Source organism: Procambarus clarkii, chromosome 62 (assembly GCF_040958095.1).
Source record: "Procambarus clarkii isolate CNS0578487 chromosome 62, FALCON_Pclarkii_2.0, whole genome shotgun sequence".
Taxonomy (NCBI): Eukaryota; Metazoa; Arthropoda; class Malacostraca; order Decapoda; family Cambaridae; genus Procambarus; species Procambarus clarkii.
In genome coordinates, this window is record NC_091211.1 from 6,807,919 (window position 1) to 6,835,601 (window position 27,683).

Here is a 27,683-nt window from a genome sequence, read left to right on the forward strand (position 1 = left end):
GTGACCAGTGTTGTGACCCGTGGGTGGAGACCAGTGTTGTGACCCATGGGTGGAGACCAGTGTTGTGACCCGTGGGTGGTGACCAGTGTTGTGACCCATGGGTGGAGACCAGTGTTGTGACCCGTGGGTGGTGGCCAGTGTTGTGACCCATGGGTGGAGACCAGTGTTGTGACCCGTGGGTGGAGACCAGTGTTGTGACCCGTGGGTGGTGACCGCGTGGGTGGTGACCAGTGTTGTGACCCCGTGGGTGGTGACCAGTGTTGTGACCCGTGGGTGGTGACCAGTGTTGTGACCCGTGGGTGGTGACCAGTGTTGTGACCCGTGGGTGGTGACCAGTGTTGTGACCCGTGGGTAGTGACCAGTGTTGTGACCCGTGGGTGGAGACCAGTGTTGTGACCCGTGGGTGGTGACCAGTGTTGTGACCCGTGGGTGGTGGCCAGTGTTGTGACCCGTGGGTGGTGGCCAGTGTTGTGACCCGTGGGTGGAGACCAGTGTTGTGACCCGTGGGTGGTGACCAGTGTTGTGACCCGTGGGTGGTGACCAGTGTTGTGACCCGTGGGTGGTGACCAGTGTTGTGACCCGTGGGTGGTGGCCAGTGTTGTGACCCGTGGGTGGAGACCAGTGTTGTGACCCGTGGGTGGTGACCAGTGTTGTGACCCGTGGGTGGTGACCAGTGTTGTGACCCGTGGGTGGTGACCAGTGTTGTGACCCGTGGGTGGTGGCCAGTGTTGTGACCCGTGGGTGGTGACCAGTGTTGTGACCCGTGGGTGGTGGCCAGTGTTGTGACCCGTGGGTGGTGGCCAGTGTTGTGACCCGTGGGTGGTGGCCAGTGTTGTGACCCGTGGGTGGTGGCCAGTGTTGTGACCCGTGGGTGGTGGCCAGTGTTGTGACCCCGTGGGTGGTGGCCAGTGTTGTGACCCGTGGGTGGTGACCAGTGTTGTGACCCGTGGGTGGTGGCCAGTGTTGTGACCCGTGGGTGGAGGCCAGTGTTGTGACCCGTGGGTGGTGGCCAGTGTTGTGACCCGTGGGTGGTGACCAGTGTTGTGACCCGTGGGTGGTGGCCAGTGTTGTGACCCCGTGGGTGGTGGCCAGTGTTGCAACCCCGTGGGTGGTGGCCAGTGTTGTGACCCGTAGGTGGTGGCCAGTGTTGCAACCCCGTGGGTGGTGGCCAGTGTTGTGACCCGTGGGTGGAGGCCAGTGGTGCGCGTGACGCCTGCGCGGAGGGCAGTGCTCACATTTATAGACACTTCTGCGGCCAAAGTATGAACATTTTGCATTGTTTTCAACATTTATTTGGTCAGAAGAAGGATATTTACTAATTTTTAAATGAATTTGTTTTTTTAAAATTCTTTATTTCTGCTGCACCATCTGTTTGTTATATTTTACAGCTGTGCAGTACAGTGGTTAATGTGCAGTTGTCACTGGTGATCAGGTAATGGAGACTGGTTCTGCCTAGATCTCATTTTACCCTCCATGTAATCCCTGAAAGAAAGAAATCCTCCATTAGTAAAGTAGATGGTTAGTCTAGATGTATATACCTGCATCAGTATTAATTACCACGTGTTCCCACTGATGTGAGCGGGTAGTATATAGATGCATCAGTATTACCACGTGTTCCCACTGACGAGAGCGGGTAGTATATAGATGCATCAGTATTACCACGTGTTCCCACTGACGAGAGCGGGTAGTATATAGATGCATCAGTATTACCACGTGTTCCCACTGACGAGAGCGGGTAGTATATAGATGCATCAGTATTACCACGTGTTCCCACTGACGAGAGCGGGTAGTATATAGATGCATCAGTATTACCACGTGTTCCCACTGACGAGAGCGGGTAGTATATAGATGCATCAGTATTACCACGTGTTCCCACTGACGAGAGCGGGTAGTATATAGATGCATCAGTATTACCACGTGTTCCCACTGACGAGAGCGGGTAGTATATAGATGCATCAGTATTACCACGTGTTCCCACTGACGAGAGCGGGTAGTATATAGATGCATCAGTATTACCACGTGTTCCCACTGACGTGAGCGGGTAGTGTATAGATCCATCAGTATTACCACGTGTTCCCACTGATGTGAGCGGGTAGTATATAGATCCATCAGTATTACCACGTGTTCCCACTGATGTGAGCGGGTAGTATATAGATGCATCAGTATTACCACGTGTTCCCACGGACGTGAGCGGGTAGTGTATAGATGCATCAGTATTACCACGTGTTCCCACTGATGTGAGCGGGTAGTATATAGATGCATCAGTATTACCACGTGTTCCCACTGACGAGAGCGGGTAGTATATAGATGCATCAGTATTACCACGTGTTCCCACGGACGTGAGCGGGTAGTGTATAGATGCATCAGTATTACCACGTGTTCCCACTGACGTGAGGCGGCAAAAGAACTGCGAGGTAAAATAAAGGTTCAAAATATCCCACAAGTTTCATATGAATAATAATATGACGTTAAATATAACAATTTATTTATAAATAGTACAAATTATAATATTATATATATGGCTCATTGAGTCGCTATAGCATTCAAAGTACTAAATATAGCATCAGTGTCAAAGAACTTTGGTGGCTCAGGCCCTGAGCCCATTATGTGCCTCTGTAACCTTTTCCACTGCTACCCACATTATGTGCATGGGGTGCATAATAAATGATGCAAACGACTCAACTAAACTGTTAAAGAATTAATAATATAACAGTAAATGTCCAGAGTAGCAACCCACAGCTTCTATAGACCAGGTGCTTGGCCCTCTCCTCTTTCTCATCTACATTAATGACCTTCCAAATGCCTCCCAACACCTCAAACCAATTCTATTTGCTGACGACAGTCTTTATTTACTCCAGTCCTGACCCCCTTGCTCTAAATGCCACAGTAAATACTGAGCTAAATAAAGTCCATCTTTGGCTAACTGCCAACAAACTCACCCTTAACATTGACAAAACTTTCTATATTCTGTTTGGCAATAAATCCTCTAATCAAATAAACCTCAAAATAAACAATACCCAAATTTGTAACAAATTAGATGGCAAATTCCTTAGCGTTCTCATTGACCACAAGCTGAATTTCCAGGGACACATTCTAAATAAATAAAAAAAAGTTTCAAAAACTGTTGGCATTCTTTATAAGATCAGATATTATGCACCCCGCCCTGCCCTGGTGACTCTCTATTACTCCCTCATCTATCCATATCTCAACTATGGTATTTGTGCTTGGGGTTCTACTACCCAAAATCATTTACGTCCTCTAATTACTCAACACAAAGCTGCTATTAGGACAATATATCCACCTCTGGCCCCAGACATCACTCGGTACCCTTACTCAAATCTCTGAATATGTTAGATATTAAGTCACTGCACATTCTCTCATGTGTATTATACATATATAAAACGTTGAACTGCAATGCCAATCCTGACCTCAAAAGCTTCATTGAAGGTTGTAACAGAACCCATGATCACCACACCAGAAATAAATACGGTTTGGTATTCCAAGAGTATGACTTAATCAAACTAGAAATGCTCTACAAATCAAGGGACCCAGAATGTGGAATGACCTTCCCAACCCTCGTAGCCTGGTGGATAGCGCGCAGGACTCGTAATTCTGTGGCGAGGGTTCGATTCCCGCACGAGGCAGAAACAAATGGGCAAAAGTTTCTTTCATCCTGAATGCCCCTGTTACCTAGCAGTAAATAGGTACCTGGGAGTTAGTCAGCTGTCACGGGCTGGCTTCCTGGGGGTGGAGGCCTGGTCGAGGACCGGGCCGCGGGGACACTAAAGCCCCGAAATCATCTCAAGATAACCTCAAGATAACCATGTTAAAGACTGTACCTCTCTCAACCAGTTTAAGATAAAAACGAAGCACTACCTAATAAATTCCCTGTAACCTACCGTTGGAGCCGGTCGGCCGAGCGGACAGCACACTGGACTTGTGAACCTGTGGTCCCGGGTTCGATCCCAGGCGCCGGCGAGAACCAATGGGCAGAGTTTCTTTCACTCTATGCCCCTGTTACCTAGCAGTAAACTAGGTACCTGGGTGTTAGTCAGCTGTCACGGGCTGCTTCCTGGGGGTGGAGGCCTGGTTAAGGACCGGGCCGCGGGGACACTAAAGCCCCGAAATCATCTCAAGATAACCGAGATACCGTACCCCTCTATTGTCAACCCATGTCTGTTTTTATAACAACGCTGTTTGTCGACCTAATTGTATTTGTGCTGCTTTTTCAGCCATGTTTCCCCCTTTTTTTTATCTTTATTTTTATTTGTTCTCAACACATTTTATTCTTTATACTCAATTAGTATTAAGTTTTAGTCATTAATGTTTTCCTGCCCGAAACGCTTTGCGTAATGGTGGCTTTAGGCATTGTATGTACTATAGCTATATCTATAAATCCATCAATCTTTGTAAAATCTCTTGTATGTATGTACCTTACCTGAATAAACATTTATTTATTTATTTATTTATTTATTTATTTATTTATTTATTTATTTATTTATTTATTTATTTATTTATTTATTTATTTATTTATTTATTTATTATTTATTCTCACAAACCCAATGTACCTTCTTGTATATAAATAAATAAATAAATATATGATATCTGATGACCTAAATTTTAGGGAGCATAACCAAGCAAATATTGCGGCAGCCAGGAAAATGATAGGATGGATTACGAGAACTTTCAAATCCAGGGATGTCATCACAATGGTTGTACTCTTAAAGTCACTTGTGCTGTCCCGTCTTGAGTACTGCTCAGTACTCACTTCCTCCTTCAGAGCAGGAGAGGTTGCTGAAATAGAGGGAGTACAGCGAACATATACGGGATACATAAACGAGATAAAGCATCTACTGATTTTTTGTTTTTTCTTTTATCTAACTTCTGTGTCCTTCCTGGCTATCTATTGGATCTTTATTTTACTTCTAATTTGTTACTATTTTATGTGTATTTGCTTTTATTCTTGTGTTTTGCTATATTTACTTTTATTTTACAGCATATTTAGTATTTAACTGTTTCTGTAATTGCTTGTCTTATTGTATCGTGATCCCTCTCCATCTCTATGCACACTGATATTGATCCTGATCAAAATCTTCTGTCTCATATCTACACCAACCAGCACATTGATCATCATTATTGCAAGTATTTCACAGCACATCAGACAAATAACAAACTCCAACATAGCACTTGTTTATCAGTTTAAAACCAAAATGTTAGATCACTTGGTAAACATTTTGACGATATAAATGCATTACTAACAGCACTATATACTAACTTATCGTTCTTTATTTTAACAGAAACTTGGCTAAATAAAGACTATACCCAACTCTACTACTTAGCTGGTTATAAAGCCATTCACAACTGTAGGCCTAATAAAAAAGGTGGCGGCACAGCTATATATTACCGAGATACATTTATCTGCAACAGTGTCATTAGTGACAGAGATGACTACTGTGAATATACTTTTGCTCAGTTTACAATTAAATCCCTTAAATCCTCTTTGACTATTGGAGCCATCTATAGATTGCCCAATACTAACATACCTTCATTCTCAGACAACCTAAGGAATCTTATTATAAACAACAATCTCAACAAAAACCACATCATTCTGGGAGGAGACTTTAATATTGACCTGGGTCAACAAAATTGCTCTCAACTTGACTATTTCCTTAACAGTATGAACTCCTGTATGCTAATCCCCACAATCACCAAACCTTCTCGAGTCACTCAAACATCAGCCACTACCTTGGACCACATATGGACTAACATATAACAGCTCCCCTTGTATCTGGTATAATCTACGACAGAACAACTGACCTCTATCCTACCTTTCTCATAGCGAACATGGACATAACACCACCAAAAAGCATGAAACTTACATTCAGGTTACACAGTGAATCAGCTTTAGGCAATCATACAAATGCACTTCACAATATTAACTGGGATTCTGAATTCAATAATACTCAAGATATAAATTCATTAGCTCTTCCTCTCCAAAACTCTAAGCCTCTACAACCTTTCTTGTCCCCTTCTTACCAAGCAAGTAACTGACAAAAGATTAAACAATCCATGGCTCACAAGTGGCATTCTCAACTCAATCAACACGAAACATGAATATGAAAAGAAACTTAAGATTGGCCTAGGTACAAAGGAAGTAGTTAAAAGGTACTCATCAATGCTTACCAGTATCATAAGAAAGGCAAAACTATCATATTATGTGATTAGATTCAATGAAGCAAAAGGCAACATGAAAAGCACATGGAAAACCATCTCTAGTATCCTAGGAACTAAACAACACTCACGTAACCAAATAAAACTCTATAAGGATGGGTATACACCGTCAACTGATTTAGAAATGGCAAATGAATTTAATAGCTTCTTTTCATCGGTTGGTGCTAATCTTGCCAGAAAAATCCCACAGACTCAGACACATATCTCTCAGGCAGCTATCCAAACTCTCTTCTCCTTTCACTAGTCAGCCCGGCAGATGTCGTGTCCATCATACACTCACTAAAAACCAAGGCAGGGAACACCAGTGAAATTCCGTCCATTGTGTACAAGAGCGCCTCCCATGCCCTTGCGCCACTCATAGCTCTGCTGTTCAACAAATCCATAGAGTGTCATACCTTCCCTGATATCCTTAAAAAAGTGTTATAAATAGTGGGTTGTACTATGGGGGATCTAGCGTTATTATGGAGTAGGGTCAGTAGTTAGCATTAAGAGGTATCAAGTATGGGAGATGTAAAAGGCCCGGCCCCCAATAAACATACAAGAGTAAACTTATAGTGGCTTATTACTGCAATTATCAGCCTAGAGGTTGATAATAGATCTCCTACACAGGAAGAATGGATACTCCTTTAAACTAACTTACTTATTTATTAACCCCATAACAACCCTCCATATACATTCACACCAATAACAATTACTTCACCACACTATCTTACGTTAAAAGCCTTGGTCCACATAAGCAGGATACAAGGTTTACACTGAGAACAAGCTAGGGTAAAGTACTACTAGTGAAGAACCTGAAGCTTGAAGCAGCTTAGGGTAGTGAGACCACGTGGTACCCTAACACAACACAACACAACACTAAGGGGTACCCAAAACACTGGCAAATACTACCCCCGGTCTACACCAATCTTACAATCCCAGAGTAGGCACAAATATACACACAATTACTTAACATAGTAAACTAGACACAGAAATAGGTAAGGAAGAGTAGTAGGAAGAAGGAGAGGAGGTTCTTTCCACCACGGCGCCAGCACAGAGAAGGCCGCATCCAGCGTCCCGTCCAGGGCTCCCGAGTTGTTGGGGTGCCGGAAGAGCCTAATTGATCGTGCAGCTATACACATTAAAAATCTTCACCGATGTACAATATTGTTTACTTTACTCGTTCTAAGGATAGTTAATAATTACTACAATGTTATACTTAATCCACAACAAGCTCACGAGTTTGAATGCTCTGTGAGAAACAAGATTAGTTTCACGTCTGGCAAGGAAGATAGGAATGAACCTCGACAAGCGAACCAAATAAAAAAGTAATTTATTTAGCTCAATTTGACCTCTGGTTTCCACTGAGGAACCCAGGGTCGTAACAAAAAGCAAGAGTAACGCCAGTCCATAAAGGAGGCAATCCGGCGGACATAAACAATTATAGACCAATATCAAATCTACCCATTCTATCAAAAGTACTTGTAAAAATTATCTACAAACAGCTCTATTCCTACCTCGTAAAATTCGACATACTCAGCCCCTGCCAGTTTGGCTTCCGGTCCCAAAAGAGCACCAATGATGCAATCATTAGTCTCCTTGACGTAATCTATTCCTAGACAAGAGACTCAACTTCAGCACCCACATTCAACACATAACTAAGAAAGTCTCTAAGACAGTTGGTATACTCTCCAAAATCAGATATTATGTTCCTAACTCTGCTCTCCTCTCACTATATTATGCACTAATTTACCCCTATCTTAATTATGGCATCTGTGCATGGGGGTCTACCACTGCAAACCACCTTAAGCCCATCATCACATAGCAAAAATCTGCTATCAGAATGATAACTAACTCAGCTTTCAGACAACACTCAGCTCCCTTGTTTAAATCCCTAAACTTGCTAAATATTAACTCCCTCCACACATTCTCTTGTGTCAACTACATTTACAAAACCCTGTTCTTAAATGCAAACCATGCTCTGAAACTCTCCCTGGACAGATGTAATAGGACCCATTATCACCACACCAAAAATAAATATCTCTTTGATATCCCCAGGGTCAAACTTAATCTGTGTAAACACACTATGCAAATTAAGGGACCTAGTTTATGGAACTCACTCCCTAGTGAATTGAAAAACTGTAAAACTTTTGCCTTATTTAAAAGCAAAACCAAAAAGTACCTAACTTCATCTTCTTAGTTTCCTACACTGAGCTTTAAATTTGCTCTGTGCCTAGTGTTACCCAATCTCCTAATTTTTATGTAATTTCAAACAACCTTTTCATTGTGTTCATTGCTGTCTTCTTTTATGTGCTAGCCATATGCTGTATTGTGACTACCAATTTTTGTCAACTACCATTCAAGCTGTCATTGCAACCAATCTTATATTGTTTCTGCTGTATTATGCCTACCAATTTTTTTGTCAACTACCATTCAAGCTGTCATTGCAATCAATCTTAGCTACCTATGTGCTTTAATATACTGTACCTACAATTTTCTCTCATCTTTTTTTCATTTCATGTAATCTGTTATCATTTTTTGTCTATAATTTTGCAAGTATTTACCTCCTTAAAATTTTCTTAGATTAAGGACCTGCCCGAAACGCTGCGCGTGCTAGTGGCTTTACAAGACTGTAATTACCATATTTGTATCCTCACATTCCTTATGTACATTCTTGTATATGCATAAATAAATAAATAAATAAATAAATAAATAAAAATCTACTCAGCCCTTGACAAAAATGAGTTTCCGATTGGACTCTTCATTAACCTAAGAAAAGCCTTTGATACTGTTAATCACAACTACCTCTTACTTAAACTCCAGCATTATGGAATCCGAGGCCTTGCCCTGGACTATATCCGATCCTATCTTAGTGACAGACACCAATATGTAACCATCAATGATACAACCTCTTCCACTCTACCAATAACCGTTGGTGTGCCACAGAGCAGCATCTTGGGACCTCTTCTATTTCTTATATATATCAATGATCTGCCTAATGTCTCTAATATTCTTAAACCAATATTGTTTGCTGATGATACTACCCTCATCTATTCAGACCCCAACCCACATACACTAAATAATGTCAATAATGAATTAAAAAAAGTCCACTTATGGATGTCAACCAACAAACTAACACTAAACATAGAAAAGACTTACTACATCTTATTTGGAAGCAAATCATCAAATGCAATTCAGCTACAGATAGACAACATTAACATCAGTAATAAAAATGATGGAAAGTTTCTTGGCCTATTCCTAGACAAGAGACTCAACTTCAGTACCCACATTCAACACATAACTAAGAAAGTCTCTAAGACAGTTGGTATACTCTCCAAAATAAGATTTTATGTTCCTAACTCTGCTCTCATCTCTCTATATTATGCACTAATCTATCCCTATCTTAACTATGGTATCTGTGCATGGGGGTCTACCACTGCAAATTACCATCATCACCCAGCAATCACCCAATCTGCTATCAGAATAATAACAAACTCCGCTTTCCGACAACACGCATCTTCCTTGTTTAAATCCCTTAACAAGCTAAATATTAACTCCCTCCACACATTCTCTTGTGTCAACTACATTTACAAAACCCTGTTCTAAAATGGAAACCATGCTCTGAAACTCTCCCTGGACAGATGTAATAGGACCCATTATCACCACACCAGAAATTAATTTCTCTTTGATATTTCCAGAGTCAAACTTAATTTGTGTAAACACTCTATGCAAATAAAGGGACCTAGTTTATGGAACTCACTCCCTAGTGAATTGAAAAGCTACCAAACTTTTGCCTCATTTAAAAACAAAACCAAAAAGTACCTAATTTCATCTTTGTAGTTTCCTACACTGAGCTTTAAATTTGCTCTGGATCTAGTGTTACCCAATCTCCCAATCTTTATGTACTTAATCCAAACAACTTTATCATTATGTTCATTGCTGTCTTCTTTTATGTGCTAGCCATATGCTGTATTGTGCCTACTAATTTTTGTTAAACTACCATTCAATTAAGCTGTCATTGTAATCAATCTGAGCTACCTATGTGCTTTAATATACCTACAATTTTCTTTCATCTTTTATATTTTTCTTGCTATGTAACTGTTATTTTTTTTTATAAATTTTGCAAGTATTTACCTACTTAAAATTTTCTTACATTAAGGACCTGCCCGAAATGCTGCGCGTACTAGTGGCTTTTCAAGAATGTAATTACTATGCTATGTATCCTCACAATCCCAATGTACCTTCTTGTATATAAATTAATTAATAAATAAATAAATAAATAAATAAATAAATAAATAAATAAATAAATCTAAATTATTGGGATCGTCTCAAAGCTCTCCGAATGTACTCGCTAGAAAGACGATGGGAGAGATATCAAATAATATACACGTGGAAAATACTGGATGGCCAGGTCCCAAATCTGCACAGTAAAATAACAACATACTGGAGTGAATGACATAGAAGAAAAAGCAGAATAGAACCAGTGAAGAGCAGAGGTGCCATAGGCACAATTAGAGAGAACATCAGAGGTCCACGGTTGTTCAACATTCTCCCAGCGAGCATAAGAAATATTCCCGGAACAACAGTGGACATCTTCAAGAGGAAACTAGATGTTTCCTCCAAGGTGTGCCGGACCAACCGGGCTGCAGTGGGTGTGTAGGGTCTGCAGGCCGCTGCAAGCAACAGCCTAGTGGACTAAACTCTCAAAGTCAAGCCTGGCCTCCGGCCGGGCTGGGAGAGTAGAAGAACTCCCAGAACCCCCATCAACCAGGTATCAACCAACAAGGTAACTCTTCAATATACCAAACTACTCGGCAATTCACAACTGTCGACCAATTCAGAGAGGTGGTGGTACTGCTCTTTACTACCACCAAGAACTGACATGCTTAAAAGTAATTAGAACTGGAGACTCCTGTGGGAAGTATATCTTTGCCCAGTACAGAGTCAAGGGTGCCGAAGCTGTCTTGACTGTGTGAGTAGTCTACAGAATTCGTAACACTGATGTACCTGAGTTCATCTTTAACCTTAGAAATTTAATACTAGCTAACAGACTTAACAAAAACCAACTAATAACTTCAGGGAATTTTAATATTGACCTCTGTGAGGCTGATAACCCTCATGCTGCTAGTTTCATCAACAGTATGAATTCCTGCTCCCTCATACCCTTAATCACTAAACCTACTAGAATCACTGATACGACTACCTCTAATCTTGACCACATCTGGATTAACATAACCTCTCCGCTTACTTCAGGGATAATCACTGATAGGACCACAGACCATTACCCTACATTTCTCCTAACCAACATTAATAAGCCACCACTTGATGCAATGAAGATAAGCTTTAGGCTGCACAATGAAACTTCTATAAGCAACTTTATTGCTGCTGTTGCTAATATCAACTGGAAAACTGAATTAGGTAACATAGTAAACATCAACCTAACAGTGCAAACATCTCTTCAGAAAGCTCTGAGCCTCTATAACACCCACTGTCCAATGCTAACGGAACAAGTCACAACTAAAAGGGTTAAACAATCTTTAGTTTACAAAAGGTATACTTAGATCTATTAATAAAAACATGACCATGAGAGGAAGCATAGGTTAGGAGTCGTCTCCAAAGAAGTTTCAAAGATTTATTCATCATTGCTGTCTAAAATAATCAGGAGAGCCAAAATTAAATACTATGAAAATAAATTTGACCAAATTAAGGGCAACATTAAGAAAACATGGAGCACTATTTCCAAAATATTACAATAAAAAAAATGATGAATAAAAAACCAATACTCCTATCCAATGACAATGGTGTGTTTTCAGCCTCTGGCACTGCTTTTAAATTCAATAGTTTCTTCTCATCCATTGGCACATCCCTTGCCAATGATATTCCATCCTCCCTAACAAATGTTAAGGACTACCTTGCAGGAAAAAATCCAGTCTCCGTACCTAACTCAAGCTAATTCCACTGATGTTAATGAGATAATCTTTCTCTTAAAACAAAGTCAAGTGCCCCTTGCTGAGATACCAACTCTAATTTACAAAAAATCTCCAGAGTTCTACCTCCTGCTATTGTATTGCTCTACAACAAATCACTTGAACTCCAAACCTTTCTGGATATTCTAAAGAAAAAGTGAGAGTAACCCCAGTCCACAAATGTGGTGATCTCACTGATGTCAACAACATCAGACCTATATAAATTCTGCCAACCTTGTCAAAAATATTTTAAAAGCTAATCGACAAGCAGCTTTACTCTTATCTAGCCAAACACAATATACTTAGCTCATGCCCATATTGCTTCAGACCTAAAGAAAAACAACACACTAACGATGCACTGGTTAGTATGATTAACTTGATACATGAAGCTCTTGACAAAAATGAGTTCCCTGTTTGGTTATTTGTGGACCTGCGTAAGGCTTTTGACACTGTCAACCACCAAAACCTTCTTCTTAAATTACATCATTATGGAGTCAGTGGTCACTCCTTCCAATACCTTCAGTCTTTCCTTAGTGAGAAACTCCAGTGTGTTTCTATGAATAATTCCATTTCTCCTATCCTACCCATCAACATTCATGTTCCACAGGGCAGCATACTTGGCCTTTTCCTCTTTCTCATCTACATTAATGACCTTCCAAATGCCTCTCAACACCTCAACCCAATTTTATTTGCTGATGATACAATCTGCATTTTCTCCAGTCCTAACCCTCTTACTCTGAATGATACAGTGAATACTGAACGAAATAAAGTCCATCTTTGGTTAACTGCTAACAAACTCACCCCTTAACATCGACAAAACCTTCTATATTTTGTTTGGTAATAAATCCTCAATCAATCTATAAATTAATCTAAGAATAAACAACATCCAAATTAGTAACAAAGTAGATGGTAAATTCCTTGGTGTTCTCAGCGATAACAAGCTGAATTTCCAGGGACAAGTTCAAAATATAGAAAAAAGAGTTTCTAAAATTGATGGCATTCTTTCTGAGAACAGATATTATGTAACTCACCCTGCCCTAGTGACGCTTTATTACTCTCCCATCTATCCTTATCTCAATTATGGTATTTGTGCTTGGGGTTCTAGTACCCGAAATCATCTACGGCCTCTAATTACTGAACACAAAGCTGCTATTAGAACAATATTAAACTCTGGCCCCGGACAGCACTCGGTACCCTTAATTAAATCTTTGAATATGTTAGCTATTAAGTCACTGCACATCCTCTCAAGTGTACTCTATATACTTTTAACTCTGAATTGTAATACCAATCCTGACCTTAAACGCTTCCTAGAAGGTTGTAACAGAACCTATGGGCACCACACCAGGAAAAAATATATATTTGATATTCCAAGAGTACTGCTTAACTAAAATAAAATAAAAAATAAAATAAAATGTTTATTCAGGTAAGGTACATACATACAAGAGATTTTACATAATTTGGTCGATTTATAGATGGAGCTAGTACATACAATGCCTAAAGCCACCATTACGCAAAGCGTTTCAGGCAGAAAAAACATTAATGACTAAAACTTAATACTAATTGAGTATAAAGAATAAAATGTGTTGAGAACAAAAAAATAAAGATAAAAAAGGGGGAAACATGGCTGAAAACGCAGCACAAATACAATTAGGTCGACAAACAGCATTGTTTAGGAAAACAGACATGGGTTGACAATAGAGGGGTACGGTAGGTTACAGGGAATTTATTAGGTAGTGCTTCGTTTTTATCTTAAACTGGTTGAGAGAGGTACAGTCTTCAACATGGTTGGGAAGGTCATTCCACATTCTGGGTCCCTTGATTTGTAGAGCATTTCTAGTTTGATTAAGTCATACTCTTGGAATATCAAAATTGAATATATTTCTGGTGTGGTGCTCATGGGATCTGTTACAACGTTTAATGAAGCTTTTGAGGTCAGGATTGGCATTACAGTTCAGCGTTTTATATATGTATAATACACATGAGAGAATGTGCAGTGACTTAATATCTAACATATTCAGAGATTTGAGTAGGGGTACCGAGTGATGTCTGGGGCCAGAGTTGGATATTGTCCTAATAGCAGCTTTGTGTTGAGTAACTAGAGGACGTAAATGATTTTGGGTAGTAGAACCCCAAGCACAAATACCATAGTTGAGATATGGATAGATGAGGGAGTAATAGAGAGTCACCAGGGCAGGGCGGGGTACATAATATATTTTTTTTTTTTGAGAAATATCTGATCTTAGAAAGAATACCAACAGTTTTTGAAACTTTTTTTGATATATTTAGAATGTGTCCCTGGAAATTAAGCTTGTGGTAAATGAGAACGCCAAGGAATTTGCCATCTAATTTGTTACAAATTTGGGTATTGTTTATTCTGAGATTTATTTGATTAGAGGATTTATTGCCAAACAGAATATAGAAAGTTTTGTCAATGTTAAGGGTGATTTTGTTGGCAGTTAGCCAAAGATGGACTTTATTTAGCTCAGTATTTACTGTGGCATTTAGAGCAAGGGGGTCAGGACTGGAGTAAATGTAGGTTGTGTCGTCAGCAAATAGAATTGGTTTGAGGTGTTGGGAGGCATTTGGAAGGTCATTAATGTAGATGAGAAAGAGGAGAGGGCCAAGTATGCTGCCCTGAGGAACACCGATGTTGTTGGGTAGGGTGGGAGAAATTGAATTATTCACAGAAACATACTGGAGCCTGTCAGTAAGGTAAGATTTGAGGTATTGCAGGGAGTGTCCTCTGACCCCATAATGATGTAATTTAAGAAGAAGGTTTTGGTGGTTGACAGTGTCAAAAGCCTTACGCAGGTCCACAAATAACCCAACAGGGAACTCATTTTTATCAAGAGCTGCATGAATCAAGTAAATTAGAAATTCTCTACAAATCAAGCCACCCAGAATGTAGAAGTACCTTCCCAATCATGTCAAAGGCTGTATCTCTCTCAACCAGTTTAAGATAAAAACTAAGAACTACCTAATAAACTCCATGTAACCAACCTTACCCCTAAATGTCAACCCATGTCTTGCTATTTTCAAACAATACTGTTTGCTGACCAACTTGTATAACTGCTGGTTTCTACAATATTCCCCCCCCCCCCCGTCTAACCACCAGGAGTGGACGGTAGAGCGACAGTCTCCCTTCACGCAGGTCGGCGTTCAATACCCGACCGTCCAAGTGGTTGTACACTATATCTTCCCCCTGTCCCATCCCAAATCCTTATCCTGACCCTTTCCAAGTGCTATATAGTTGTAATGGCTTGGCGCTTACCCTGCATAATTCCCTCCCTCCCCCCCATTTTTTTCTTCCCCTTTTTCAACTCAATTTATGCTTTGATCTCAATTAGTATTAAGTTTTAGTTCAAGTGTTTTTCCCCCCCACACCTTGCCCAAAACGCTATGCATATTAGTGGCTTTAGGCATTGTATGTACTAGCTCTATCTATAAATCCAACATTATTTTTGTAAATCATTTTCTATGTATGTACCTTTACCTGAATAAACATTTGATTTGATTTGATTTGATTTTGAGGTGTATAGTTTTTCTCGTCAATTGTCAGAAACATTTCACTCAAACACGTTTACTCTCTTCTTACTCACTTCCACTCAGATTTGTCCCTTACCAAACCCTGAGTGTTGTCTATGTTTACTCACCATGCTCACCCTTCTTTTCCACTTTACTGCTCCTTTATACTCAAATTGACTTAACTACTGCTCTGTGCAACGTGCCTTGAGGCTCTCGGCGGGTGGTGCACAGCACACCTTGAGGCTCTCGGCGGGTGGTGCGCAACGCACCTAAAGGATCTCATAGGTATAGCGTATGATTCAAAACTGGCTCATGGTGACTCGGGTACGAAATGGATGCCTGAGGGTTCTAGTGATCTTAAGTATTAGTTTGTTGGTTGACATCCATAAGTGGACTTTTTTTAGTTCATTATTAACAATATTACTTAGTGTATGTGGGTTGGGGTTAGAGTAGATGAGGGTAGTATCATCAGCAAACAAAATAGGTTTCAGAATGTTAAAGACGTTAGGCAGATCATTGATGTATATAAAAAATAGGAGAGGTCCCAAGATGCTGCCCTGTGGCACTCCATCGGTTATTGGTAGAGTGGGAGAGGTCATATTATTGATGGCTACACATTGGTGTCTATCACTAAGATAGGATTGGATATAATCCAGTGCATGGCCTCGGATTCCTTAATGATGGAGTTTACGTAAGAGGAAATTGTGATTAACAGTATCAAAGGCCTTTCTCAGGTCAATGAAGAGTCCAATCGGAAACTCATTTTGGTCAAGGGCTGAGTAAATTATATCAAGGAGACTAATAATTGCATCGTTGGTACTCTTTTGGGAGCGGAAGCCAAACTGACAGGGGCTAAGAATGTCGAATTTTAGAAGATAGGAGTAGAGCTGTTTGTAGATAATTTTTCAAATATTTTTGATAGTATGGGTAGGTTTGATATTGGTCTATAGTTGTTTATGTCTGCCGGATTACCTCCTTTATGAACTGGCGTTATTCTTGCTTTTTTAAGGATATCAGGGAAGGTATGACACTCAAGGGATTTGTTGAACAGCAGAGCTATAGGTGGCGCAAGGGCATGGGAGGCGCTCTAGTATACAATGGATGGGATTTCACTGACGTTCCCAGCTTTGGTTTTTAGTGAGTGTATGATGGACACAACATCTGTCGGGCTGACTGGTGAAAGGAGAAGAGTTTGGATAGCTGCCTGAGAGATATGTGTTGATATGTGTCTGAGTCTGTGGGATTTTACTTGCAAGGTTAGCACCAATCGATGAAAAGAAGCTATTAAATTCATTCGCCATTTCTAGGTCAGATGACGGTGCAAGGCCATCCTTAGAGAGTGTTATCTGGTTGTGGGAGTGTTGTTTAGTTCCCAGGATGTTAGAGATGGTATTCCATGTGCTTTTCATGTTGCCTTTTGCTTCTTTGAATCTAGTCTCATAATATGAAAGTTTTCCTTTTCTTATGACACTGGTAAGCACTGATGAGTACCTTTTAACTACTTCCATTGAAACTAGGCCACTCCTAAATTTCTTTTCGTATTCATGTTTTTTGTTGATTGATTTAATTATGCCACTTGTGAGCCACGGGTTATTTTTTCTTTTATCAGTTATTTGTTTGGTAAGGAGGGGACAGTGAGTGTTGTAGAGGCTTAGAGTTTTGGAGAGAAAGAGGTTAGTTAATGAGTTTATATTCTGTGAATTATTAAATTCAGATTCCCAGTTAATATTGTGGAGTGCATTAGAGAGATTGCCTAAAGCTGATTCACTGTGTAGCCTGAATGAGAGTTTCTTGGTTTCTGGTGGTGATGTGTCAATGTTTGCTATGAGGAAAGTAGGATAGTGATCAGTTGTTCTGTCATAAATTACCCCAGATGTAAGGGGAGCTGTTATATTAGTCCATAAGTGATCCTGTGTAGTGGCAGATGTTTGAGTGACTCGGGTGGGCTTGGTGATTGTGGGGATTAGCATATAGGAGTGCATGCTGTTACGGAAATAGTCAACTTGAGGGTTGTGTTGAAGACCCAGGTCAATATTGAAATCACCTCCCAGAATGATGTGATTTTTGTTGAGATTGTTATTTATGATAAGATTCCTTACGTTATCTGAGAATGAGGCTATGTTGGTATTAGGAAATCTATAGATGGCACCGATAGTCAGGGAGGATTTAAGGGATTTACTGGAGAACTTGGCAAAGGTATATTCACAATAGTCGTCTCTATCACTAATGGCACTATTGCAGATGAAGGTATCTTTGTAATATGTTGCTGTGCCACCTTCTTTTTTATTAGGCCTGCAGTTATGAATGGCTTTATAACTAGCTAAATTGTAGAGTTGGGTATAGTCATTACTTAGCCAAGTTTCTGTTAAAATGATGAATGATAATTTAGTACCTAGTGCTGTGAGTAGTGCATTTATATCCTCAAAATTTCTTTAGTTTTTAAAGTTTCTTTAGTATTTCGCCATACGTGTAATTAGAAGCGATTTTGAAGTTGGAAAATACAGCATATGCTCCTCGCACAATGTACTTTATGTGTTACTCTGCTGACATTCTACTATCGAGAACCACCACTAGACCTCTTTCTTTATTAGAGCTCTTTAATACCTTTCCACATAAGTTGTAGGTTGTCTGAGGTCTATTTTCTCCTATTCCACATTCCATAACATGGCATTTATTTAAATTGAATCCCATTTTCCACATGGTTCTCCAAGTATTTATTTTATCTAGGACAATTGGAAGGGCATAACAATTGTCTCCTATCTTCCCCCAGTATCATAGCATCATCAGCAAACATGTTCACATAAATCTGTATTTCTTCTGGTAGATCATTTATGTAGACGATAAACATTACTGGCGCAAGAACTGAACCATGTGGTACTCCGCTAATGACACTCCTCCTGTCGGAAATATTGCCTCTGTTTACCACTCTCATCTTTCTGTCAGAAAATTTGTCATCCATGTCAGTAGTCTCCCTGTCACCCCTCAAGCCGGTTCTAGTTTCCAAAAACAACCTCTTGTGTGCAACTCTGTCAAAAGCCTCTTTTTAGGTCCAGATATACATAGTCAACCCAACCACCTCTTTCCTGCAGAATCTCTGTTGCTCTATCGTAAAAACTAAGTAGATTTGTTACACAGGATCTTCCTGTTCGAAACCATACAGTCTGTTTGTTATTATGTCATTATTCTCCAGGTATTCTATCCGTTTAGTTTTACCTATTTTTTCTAGTGTTTGGACAAGTTTGTTACCACGCTTGTTAATGATATCGGTCTATAATATAGAGGGTCTTCTCTGCTATCATTTTCGTTGATTAGAACTTTGTTTGCCCTTTTCCAAATATCTGTTAAGTTTCCTTTGGACAAAGGTATCTGGAATATCAGTTGAAATGGAATGCTCAGTTCAGTTGCACATTCCATCAGCACCCAAGGTGAAACTACATCTGGTCCGACAGATGGAGATTTTGTGTGACCAAAATTAGAATATGCAGGAGTTGTATGGTGCCCATATCTCAAGAAGCACATCAATAAACTGGAAAAAGGTTTCTTCTTAACCCATTGATTAAATTTTCCATCTCGTCTCGAGATACGTGTATATACTCTAGCACTCACCTAATTGTACTCACCTAATTGTGCTTGCGGGGGTTGAGCTCTGGCTCTTTGGTCCCGCCTCTCAACCGTCAATCAACTGGTGTACAGATTCCTGAGCCTATTGGGCTCTATCATTATCTTCATTTGAAACTGTGTATGGAGTCAGCCTCCACCACATCACTGCCTAATGCATTCCATCTGTTAACTACTCTGACACTGAAAAAGTTCCTTTTAACGTCCCTGTGGCTCATTTCAGTGCTTAGTTTCCACCTGTGTCCCCCTTGTTTGCGTACCACCCGTGTTAAACAGTTTATCTTTATCTACCCGGTCAATTCCTCTGTGAATTTTGTAGGTAGTGATCATGTCTCCTCTCACTCTTCTGTTTTCCAGTGTCATGAGGTGCATTTCCCGCAGCCTTTCCTCGTAACTCATGCCTCTTAGTTCTGGGACTAGCCTAGTGGCATACCTCTGAACTTTTTCTAGCTTCGCCATGTGCTTGACAAGGTACGGGCTCCATGCTTGGGCCGCATACTCTAGGATTGGTCTTACATATGTGGTATATAAGGTTCTGAATGATTCCTTACATTGGTTCCTGAAGGCAGTTCTGATGTTTGCCAGCCTCGCATACACAGCAGATGTTATTCTTTTGATGTGGGCTTCAGGAGACAGGTTTGGTGTGATATCAACTCCCAGATCTTTCTCTCTGTCTGTTTCATGAAGGACTTCCTCCCCCATTCGGTATCCTGTGCTTGGCCTCCTGTTTCCACTGCTTAGTTTCATTACCTTACATTTACTCGGGTTGAACCTTAATAGCCATTTGTTGGACCATGCACTCTGTCTGTCTAGGTCATCTTGTAGCCTCATACTATCTTCCACTGTCTTAATCCTCCTCGTAATTTTTGCATCATCAGCAAACAATGAGGAATGATTCTATACCATCTGGAAGATCATTTACGTATATAAGAAACAGTATGGGTCCAATGATTGACCCCTGCGTGACTCCATTGGTGACGTCTCGCCAATCTGAGACCTCACCCCTCAGAGTGATTCGCTGTCTTCTGTTACTCAGGTACTCCCTTATCCAATGGAGTACCTTCCCTTTCACTCCTGTCTGCATCTCTAGCTTTCGCACTAGTCTCTGGTGTGGAACTGTGTCAAAAGCTTTCTGGCAATCCAAAAATATGCAGTCTGCCCACCCCTCTCTTTCTTGTCTGATGCTTATTGCCTGATCGTAGAATTCAATTAATCCTGTGAGGCATGACTTGCCATCCCTGAAACCATGTTGGTGTTGTGTCACAAAGTTACTTTGCTCCAGATGTTCCACTAGCTTTTTTCGCACAATTTTTTCCATTAACTTGCATAGTATGCAGGTTAGGGACACTGGCCTGTAGTTCAGTGCCTCCTGTGTATCCCCTTTCTTGTATATAGTGACTACGTTTGCCGTCTTCCAAATTTTTGACAGTTCACCTGTTACCAGTGATTTGTTAAACACCATGGAGAGTAGCAGGCACAGAGCTTCTGCTCCTTCCTTTAGTATCCATGACGATATTCCATTCAGGCCTATAACCTTTGTCACATCCAACTCTAGCAAAAGCTTCCTTACATCCCAACTGGTAATCTCAAATTCCTCTAGTGGTGCCTGGTTTACTATTCCTTCCCTTATCTCTGGAACTTCTCCTTGCTCCAGTGTGAAGACTTCCTGGAATTTCCTATTGAGTTCCTCACACACGTCTTTATCGTTTGTAGTGAATCTGTCTGCCCCTATCCTCAATTTCATTACCTGTTCCTTCACTGTTGTCTTTCTCCTGATGTGGCTGTGTAGCAATTTGGGTTGAGTATTAGCCTTGCTTGCTATGTCGTTTTCATATTGCCCTTCTGCCTCTCTTCTCACCCTGACGTATTCATTCCTGTCTCTCTAGTATCCTTCTCTGCTCTCAAGTGTCCTGTTATTTCTATAGTTTCTCTATGCTCTTTTACTTACTTGCCTTTTACTTACTAGGCAAGTAAGTAAAAGAGCATAGAGAAACTATAGAAATAACAGGACACTTGAGAGCAGAGAAGGATACCAGAGAGCCAGGAATGAATACGTCAGGGTAAGAAGAGAGGCAGAAGGGCAATATGAAAACGACATAGCAAGCAAGGCTAATACTCAACCCAAATTGCTACACAGCCACATCAGGAGAAAGACAACAGTGAAGGAACAGGTAATGAAATTGAGGATAGGGGCAGACAGATTCACTACAAACGATAAAGACGTGTGTGAGGAACTCAATAGGAAATTCCAGGAAGTCTTCACACTGGAGCAAGGAGAAGTTCCAGAGATAAGGGAAGGAATAGTAAACCAGGCACCACTAGAGGAATTTGAGATTACCAGTTGGGATGTAAGGAAGCTTTTGCTAGAGTTGGATGTGACAAAGGTTATAGGCCTGAATGGAATATCGTCATGGATACTAAAGGAAGGAGCAGAAGCTCTGTGCCTGCTACTCTCCATGGTGTTTAACAAATCACTGGTAACAGGTGAACTGTCAAAAATTTGGAAGACGGCATACGTAGTCACGATATACAAGAAAGGGGATACACAGGAGGCACTGAACTACAGGCCAGTGTCCCTAACCTGCATACTATGCAAGTTAATGGAAAAAATTGTGCGAAAAAAGCTAGTGGAACATCTGGAGCAAAGTAACTTTGTGACACAACACCAACATGGTTTCAGGGATGGCAAGTCATGCCTCACAGGATTAATTGAATTCTACGATCAGGCAATAAGCATCAGACAAGAAAGAGAGGGGTGGGCAGACTGCATATTTTTGGATTGCCAGAAAGCTTTTGACACAGTTCCACACCAGAGACTAGTGCGAAAGCTAGAGATGCAGACAGGAGTGAAAGGGAAGGTACTCCATTGGATAAGGGAGTACTTGAGTAACAGAAGACAGCGAATCACTCTGAGGGGTGAGGTCTCAGATTGGCGAGACGTCACCAATGGAGTCACGCAGGGGTCAATCATTGGACCCATACTGTTTCTTATATACGTAAATGATCTTCCAGATGGTATAGAATCATTCCTCATTGTTTGCTGATGATGCAAAAATTACGAGGAGGATTAAGACAGTGGAAGATAGTATGAGGCTACAAGATGACCTAGACAGACAGAGTGCATGGTCCAACAAATGGCTATTAAGGTTCAACCCGAGTAAATGTAAGGTAATGAAACTAAGCAGTGGAAACAGGAGGCCAAGCACAGGATACCGAATGGGGGAGGAAGTCCTTCATGAAACAGACAGAGAGAAAGATCTGGGAGTTGATATCACACCAAACCTGTCTCCTGAAGCCCACATCAAAAGAATAACATCTGCTGTGTATGCGAGGCTGGCAAACATCAGAACTGCCTTCAGGAACCAATGTAAGGAATCATTCAGAACCTTATATACCACATATGTAAGACCAATCCTAGAGTATGCGGCCCAAGCATGGAGCCCGTACCTTGTCAAGCACATGGCGAAGCTAGAAAAAGTTCAGAGGTATGCCACTAGGCTAGTCCCAGAACTAAGAGGCATGAGTTACGAGGAAAGGCTGCGGGAAATGCACCTCATGACACTGGAAAACAGAAGAGTGAGAGGAGACATGATCACTACCTACAAAATTCACAGAGGAATTGACCGGGTAGATAAAGATAAACTGTTTAACACGGGTGGTACGCAAACAAGGGGGACACAGGTGGAAACTAAGCACTGAAATGAGCCACAGGGACGTTAAAAGGAACTTTTTCAGTGTCAGAGTAGTTAACAGATGGAATGCATTAGGCAGTGATGTGGTGGAGGCTGACTCCATACACAGTTTCAAATGAAGATAATGATAGAGCCCAGTAGGCTCAGGAATCTGTACACCAGTTGATTGACAGTTGAGAGGCGGGACCAAAGAGCCAGAGCTCAACCCCCGCAAGCACAATTAGGTGAGTACAATTAGGTGAGTGCTAGAGTATATACACGTATCTCGAGACGAGATGGAAAATTTAATCAATGGGTTAAGAAGAAACCTTTTTCCAGTTTATTGATGTGCTTCTTGAGATATGGGCACCATACAACTCCTGCATATTCTAATTTTGGTCACACAAAATCTCCATCTGTCGGACCAGATGTAGTTTCACCTTGGGTGCTGATGGAATGTGCAACTGAACTGAGCATTCCATTTCAACTGATATTCCAGATACCTTAGTCCAAAGGAAACTTAACAGATATTTGGAAAAGGGCAAACAAAGTTCTAATCAACGAAAATGATAGCAGAGAAGACCCTCTATATTATAGACCGATATCATTAACAAGCGTGGTAACAAACTTGTCCAAACACTAGAAAAAATAGGTAAAACTAAACGGATAGAATACCTGGAGAATAATGACATAATAACAAACAGACTGTATGGTTTCGAACAGGAAGATCCTGTGTAACAAATCTACTTAGTTTTTACGATAGAGCAACAGAGATTCTGCAGGAAAGAGGTGGTTGGGTTGACTATGTATATCTGGACCTAAAAAGAGGCTTTTGACAGAGTTGCACACAAGAGGTTGTTTTTGGAAACTAGAACCGGCTTGAGGGGTGACAGGGAGACTACTGACATGGATGACAAATTTTCTGACAGAAAGATGAGAGTGGTAAACAGAGGCAATATTTCCGACAGGAGGAGTGTCATTAGCGGAGTACCACATGGTTCAGTTCTTGCGCCAGTAATGTTTATCGTCTACATAAATGATCTACCAGAAGAAATACAGATTTATGTGAACATGTTTGCTGATGATGCTATGATACTGGGGGAAGATAGGAGACAATTGTTATGCCCTTCCAATTGTCCTAGATAAAATAAATACTTGGAGAACCATGTGGAAAACGGGATTCAATTTAAATAAATGCCATGTTATGGAATGTGGAATAGGAGAAAATAGACCTCAGACAACCTACAACTTATGTGGAAAGGTATTAAAGAGCTCTAATAAAGAAAGAGGTCTAGTGGTGGTTCTCGACAGTAGAATGTCAGCAGAGTAACACATAAAGTACATTGTGCGAGGAGCATATGCTATATTTTCCAACTTCAAAATCGCTTCTAATTACACGTATGGCGAAATACTAAAGAAACTTTAAAAACTAAAGAAATTTTGATGATATAAATGCACTACTTACAGCACTAGGTACTAAATTATCATTCATCATTTTAACAGAAACTTGGCTAAGTAATGACTATACCCAACTCTACAATTTAGCTGGTTATAAAGCCAATCATAACTGCAGGCCTAATAAAAAAGGTGGTGGTACAGCAATATATTACAAAGATACCTTCATCTGCAATAGTGCCATTAGTGATAGAGACGACTATTGTGAATATACCTTTGCCAAGTTCTCCAGTAAATCCCTTAAATCCTCCCTGATAATCGGTGCCATCTATAAATTTCCTAATACCAACATAGCTTTATTCTCTGACAATGTAAGGAATCTTATCATAAATAACAATCTCAACAAAAATTACATCATTCTGGGAGGTGATTTCAATATTGACCTGGGTCTTCAACACAACCCTCAAGTTGACTATTTCCGTAACAGCATGCACTCCTGTATGCTAATCCCCACAATCACCAAGCCCACCCGAGTCACTCAAACATCTGCCACTACCCTGGATCACCTATGGACTAATACAACAGCTCCCCTTACATCTAGGGTAATTTATGACAGAACAACTGACCACTATCCTACCTTCCTCATAGCAAACTTGGACACCACACCACCAGAAAGCAAGAAACTTTCATTCAGGCTACACAGTGAATCAGCTTTAGGCAATCTCTCTAATGCACTTCACAATATTAACTGGGAATCTGAATTTAATAATACACAGGATATAAACTCATTAACTAACCTCTTTCTCTCCAAAACTCTAAGCCTCTACAACACTCACTGTCCCCTCCTTACCAAACAAGTAACTGATAAAAGAAAAAATAACCCGTGGCTCACAAGTGGCATAATTAAATCAATCAACAAAAAACATGAATATGAAAAGAAATTTAGGAGTGGCCTAGTTACAAAGGAAGTAGTTAAGAGGTACTCATCAGTGCTTACCAGTGTCATAAGAAAAGCTAAACTTTCATATTATGAGACTAGATTCAAAGAAGCAAAAGGCAACATGAAAAGCACATGGAATACCATCTCTAATATCCTAGGAACTAAACAACACTCCCACAACCAGATAACACTCTCTAAGGATGGCCTTGCACCGTCATCTGACCTAGAAATGGCGAATAAATTTAATAGCTTCTTTTCATCGATTGGTGCTAACCTTGCAAGTAAAATCCCACAGACTCAGACACATATCTCTCAGGCAGCTATCCAAACTCTTCTCCTTTCACCAGTCAGCCCGACAGATGTTGTGTCCATCATACACTCACTAAAAACCAAAGCTGGGAACGTCAGTGAAATCCCATCCCTTGTATACTAGAGCGCCTCCCATGCCCTTGCGCCACCTATAGCTCTGCTGTTCAACAAATCCCTTGAGTGTCATACCTTCCCTGATATCCTTAAAAAAGCAAGAGTAACGCCAGTTCGTAAAGGAGGTAATCCGGCAGACATAAACAACTATAGACCAATTTCAAACCTACCCATACTATCAAAAATATTTGAAAGATTATCTACAAACAACTCTACTCCTATCTCGTAAAATTCGACATTCTTAGCCCCTGTCAGTTTGGCTTCCGCTCCCAAAAGAGTACCAACGATGCAATTATTAGTCTCCTTGATATAATTTACTCAGCCCTTGACCAAAATGAGTTTCCGATTGAACTCTTCATTGACCCGAGAAAGGCCTTTGATACTGTTAATCACAATTTCCTCTTACATAAACTCCATCATTAAGGAGTCCGAGGCCATGCACTGGACTATATCCAATCCTATCTTAGTGATAGACACCAATGTGTAGCCATCAATAATGTAACCTCTCCCACTCTACCAATAACCGATGGAGTGCCACAGGGCAGCATCTTGGGACCTCTCCTATTTCTTATATACATCAATGATCTGCCTAACGTCTTTAACATTCTGAAACCTATTTTGTTTGCTGATGATACTACCCTCATCTACTCTAACCCCAACCCACATACACTAAATGATGTTGTTAATAATGAACTAAAAAAAGTCCACTTATGGATGTCAACCAACAAACTAACACTTAACATAGAAAAGACCTACTACATCTTATTTGGAAGCAAATCTACAAATGCAATTCAGCTTCAGATAGACATTGTAAACATTAGCAATAAAAATGATCGAAAGTTTCTCGGCCGATTCCTAGACAAGAGACTCAACTTCAGTACCCACATACAACACATACAATACAATACAATACAATTTTATTTAGGTAAGGTACATACATACAATAAATTTTTACAAGGATTGGTAGACTTATTGGTAGAGCTAGTACATACAATGCCTAAAGCCACTATTACGCAAAGCGTTTCGGGCATGATAAACTTAAATGACAAGCTTAATACTAATTGAGCATAATGAGTAGAATGAAAACAAGAAATGAAAACATAGATGAAAAAGCAGCACAAATACAATTATGTCGACAAACAGCGCTCTTTAAAGAAAAAAACAGACATTGGTTGACAATAGAAGGGTAAGGTAGGTTACAGGGAATTTATTAGGTATAGCTTCGCTTTTAACTTAAACTGGTTGAGAGAGGTATAGTCTTTAACATGGTTGGGAAGGTCATTCCACATTCTGGGCCCCTTGATTTGTAGAGCATTTCTAGTTTGATTAAGACGTACTCTAGGAATATCAAAACTGTATTTATTTCTGGTGTGATGCTCATGGGTTCTGTTACAACCTTCTATGAAGCTTTTGAGATCAGGATTGGCATTATAGTTTAGCGTTTTATATATGTATACTACACATGAGAGAATGTGCAGTGACTTAATGTCTAACATATTCAGAGATTTGAGTAGGGGTACTGAGTGATGTCTGGGGCCAGAATTGGATATTGTCCTAAAAGCAGCTTTGTGTTGAGTAATTAGAGGACGTAAGTGATTTTGGGTAGTAGAGCCCCAAGCACAAATACCATTGTTGAGATATGGATAGATAAGGGAGTAATAGAGAGTCACCAGGGCAGGGCGTGGTACATAATATCTGATCTTAGAAAGAATGCCCACAGTTTTTGAAACTTTTTTTGATATGTTTAATATGTGTCCCTGGAAATTCAGCTTGTGGTCAATGAGAATGCCAAGGAATTTGCCATCTAATTTGTTACAAATTTGGGTATTGTTTATTTTGAGATTCATTTGATTAGAGGATTTATTGCCAAACAGAATATAGAAGGTTTTGTCAATGTTAAGGGTGAGTTTGTTGGCAGTTAGCCACAGATGGACT

At 40.3% G+C, this 27,683-nt stretch overlaps 1 protein-coding gene across 1 annotated transcript in view; it reads right to left on the bottom strand.

The window, feature by feature from the left end:
- Window positions 1–1,324: 1,324 nt before the first annotated feature.
- LOC138349785 (antizyme inhibitor 2-like) overlaps window positions 1,325–27,683 on the bottom strand; it is a 55,762-nt gene continuing 29,403 nt past the window's right edge. The window contains exon 5 of the mRNA XM_069308447.1: window positions 1,325–1,482. Within this exon, the coding sequence (XP_069164548.1) occupies window positions 1,419–1,482 (64 nt within the window). The 3' untranslated portion in view covers window positions 1,325–1,418. The remainder of the gene's footprint in view (window positions 1,483–27,683) is intronic.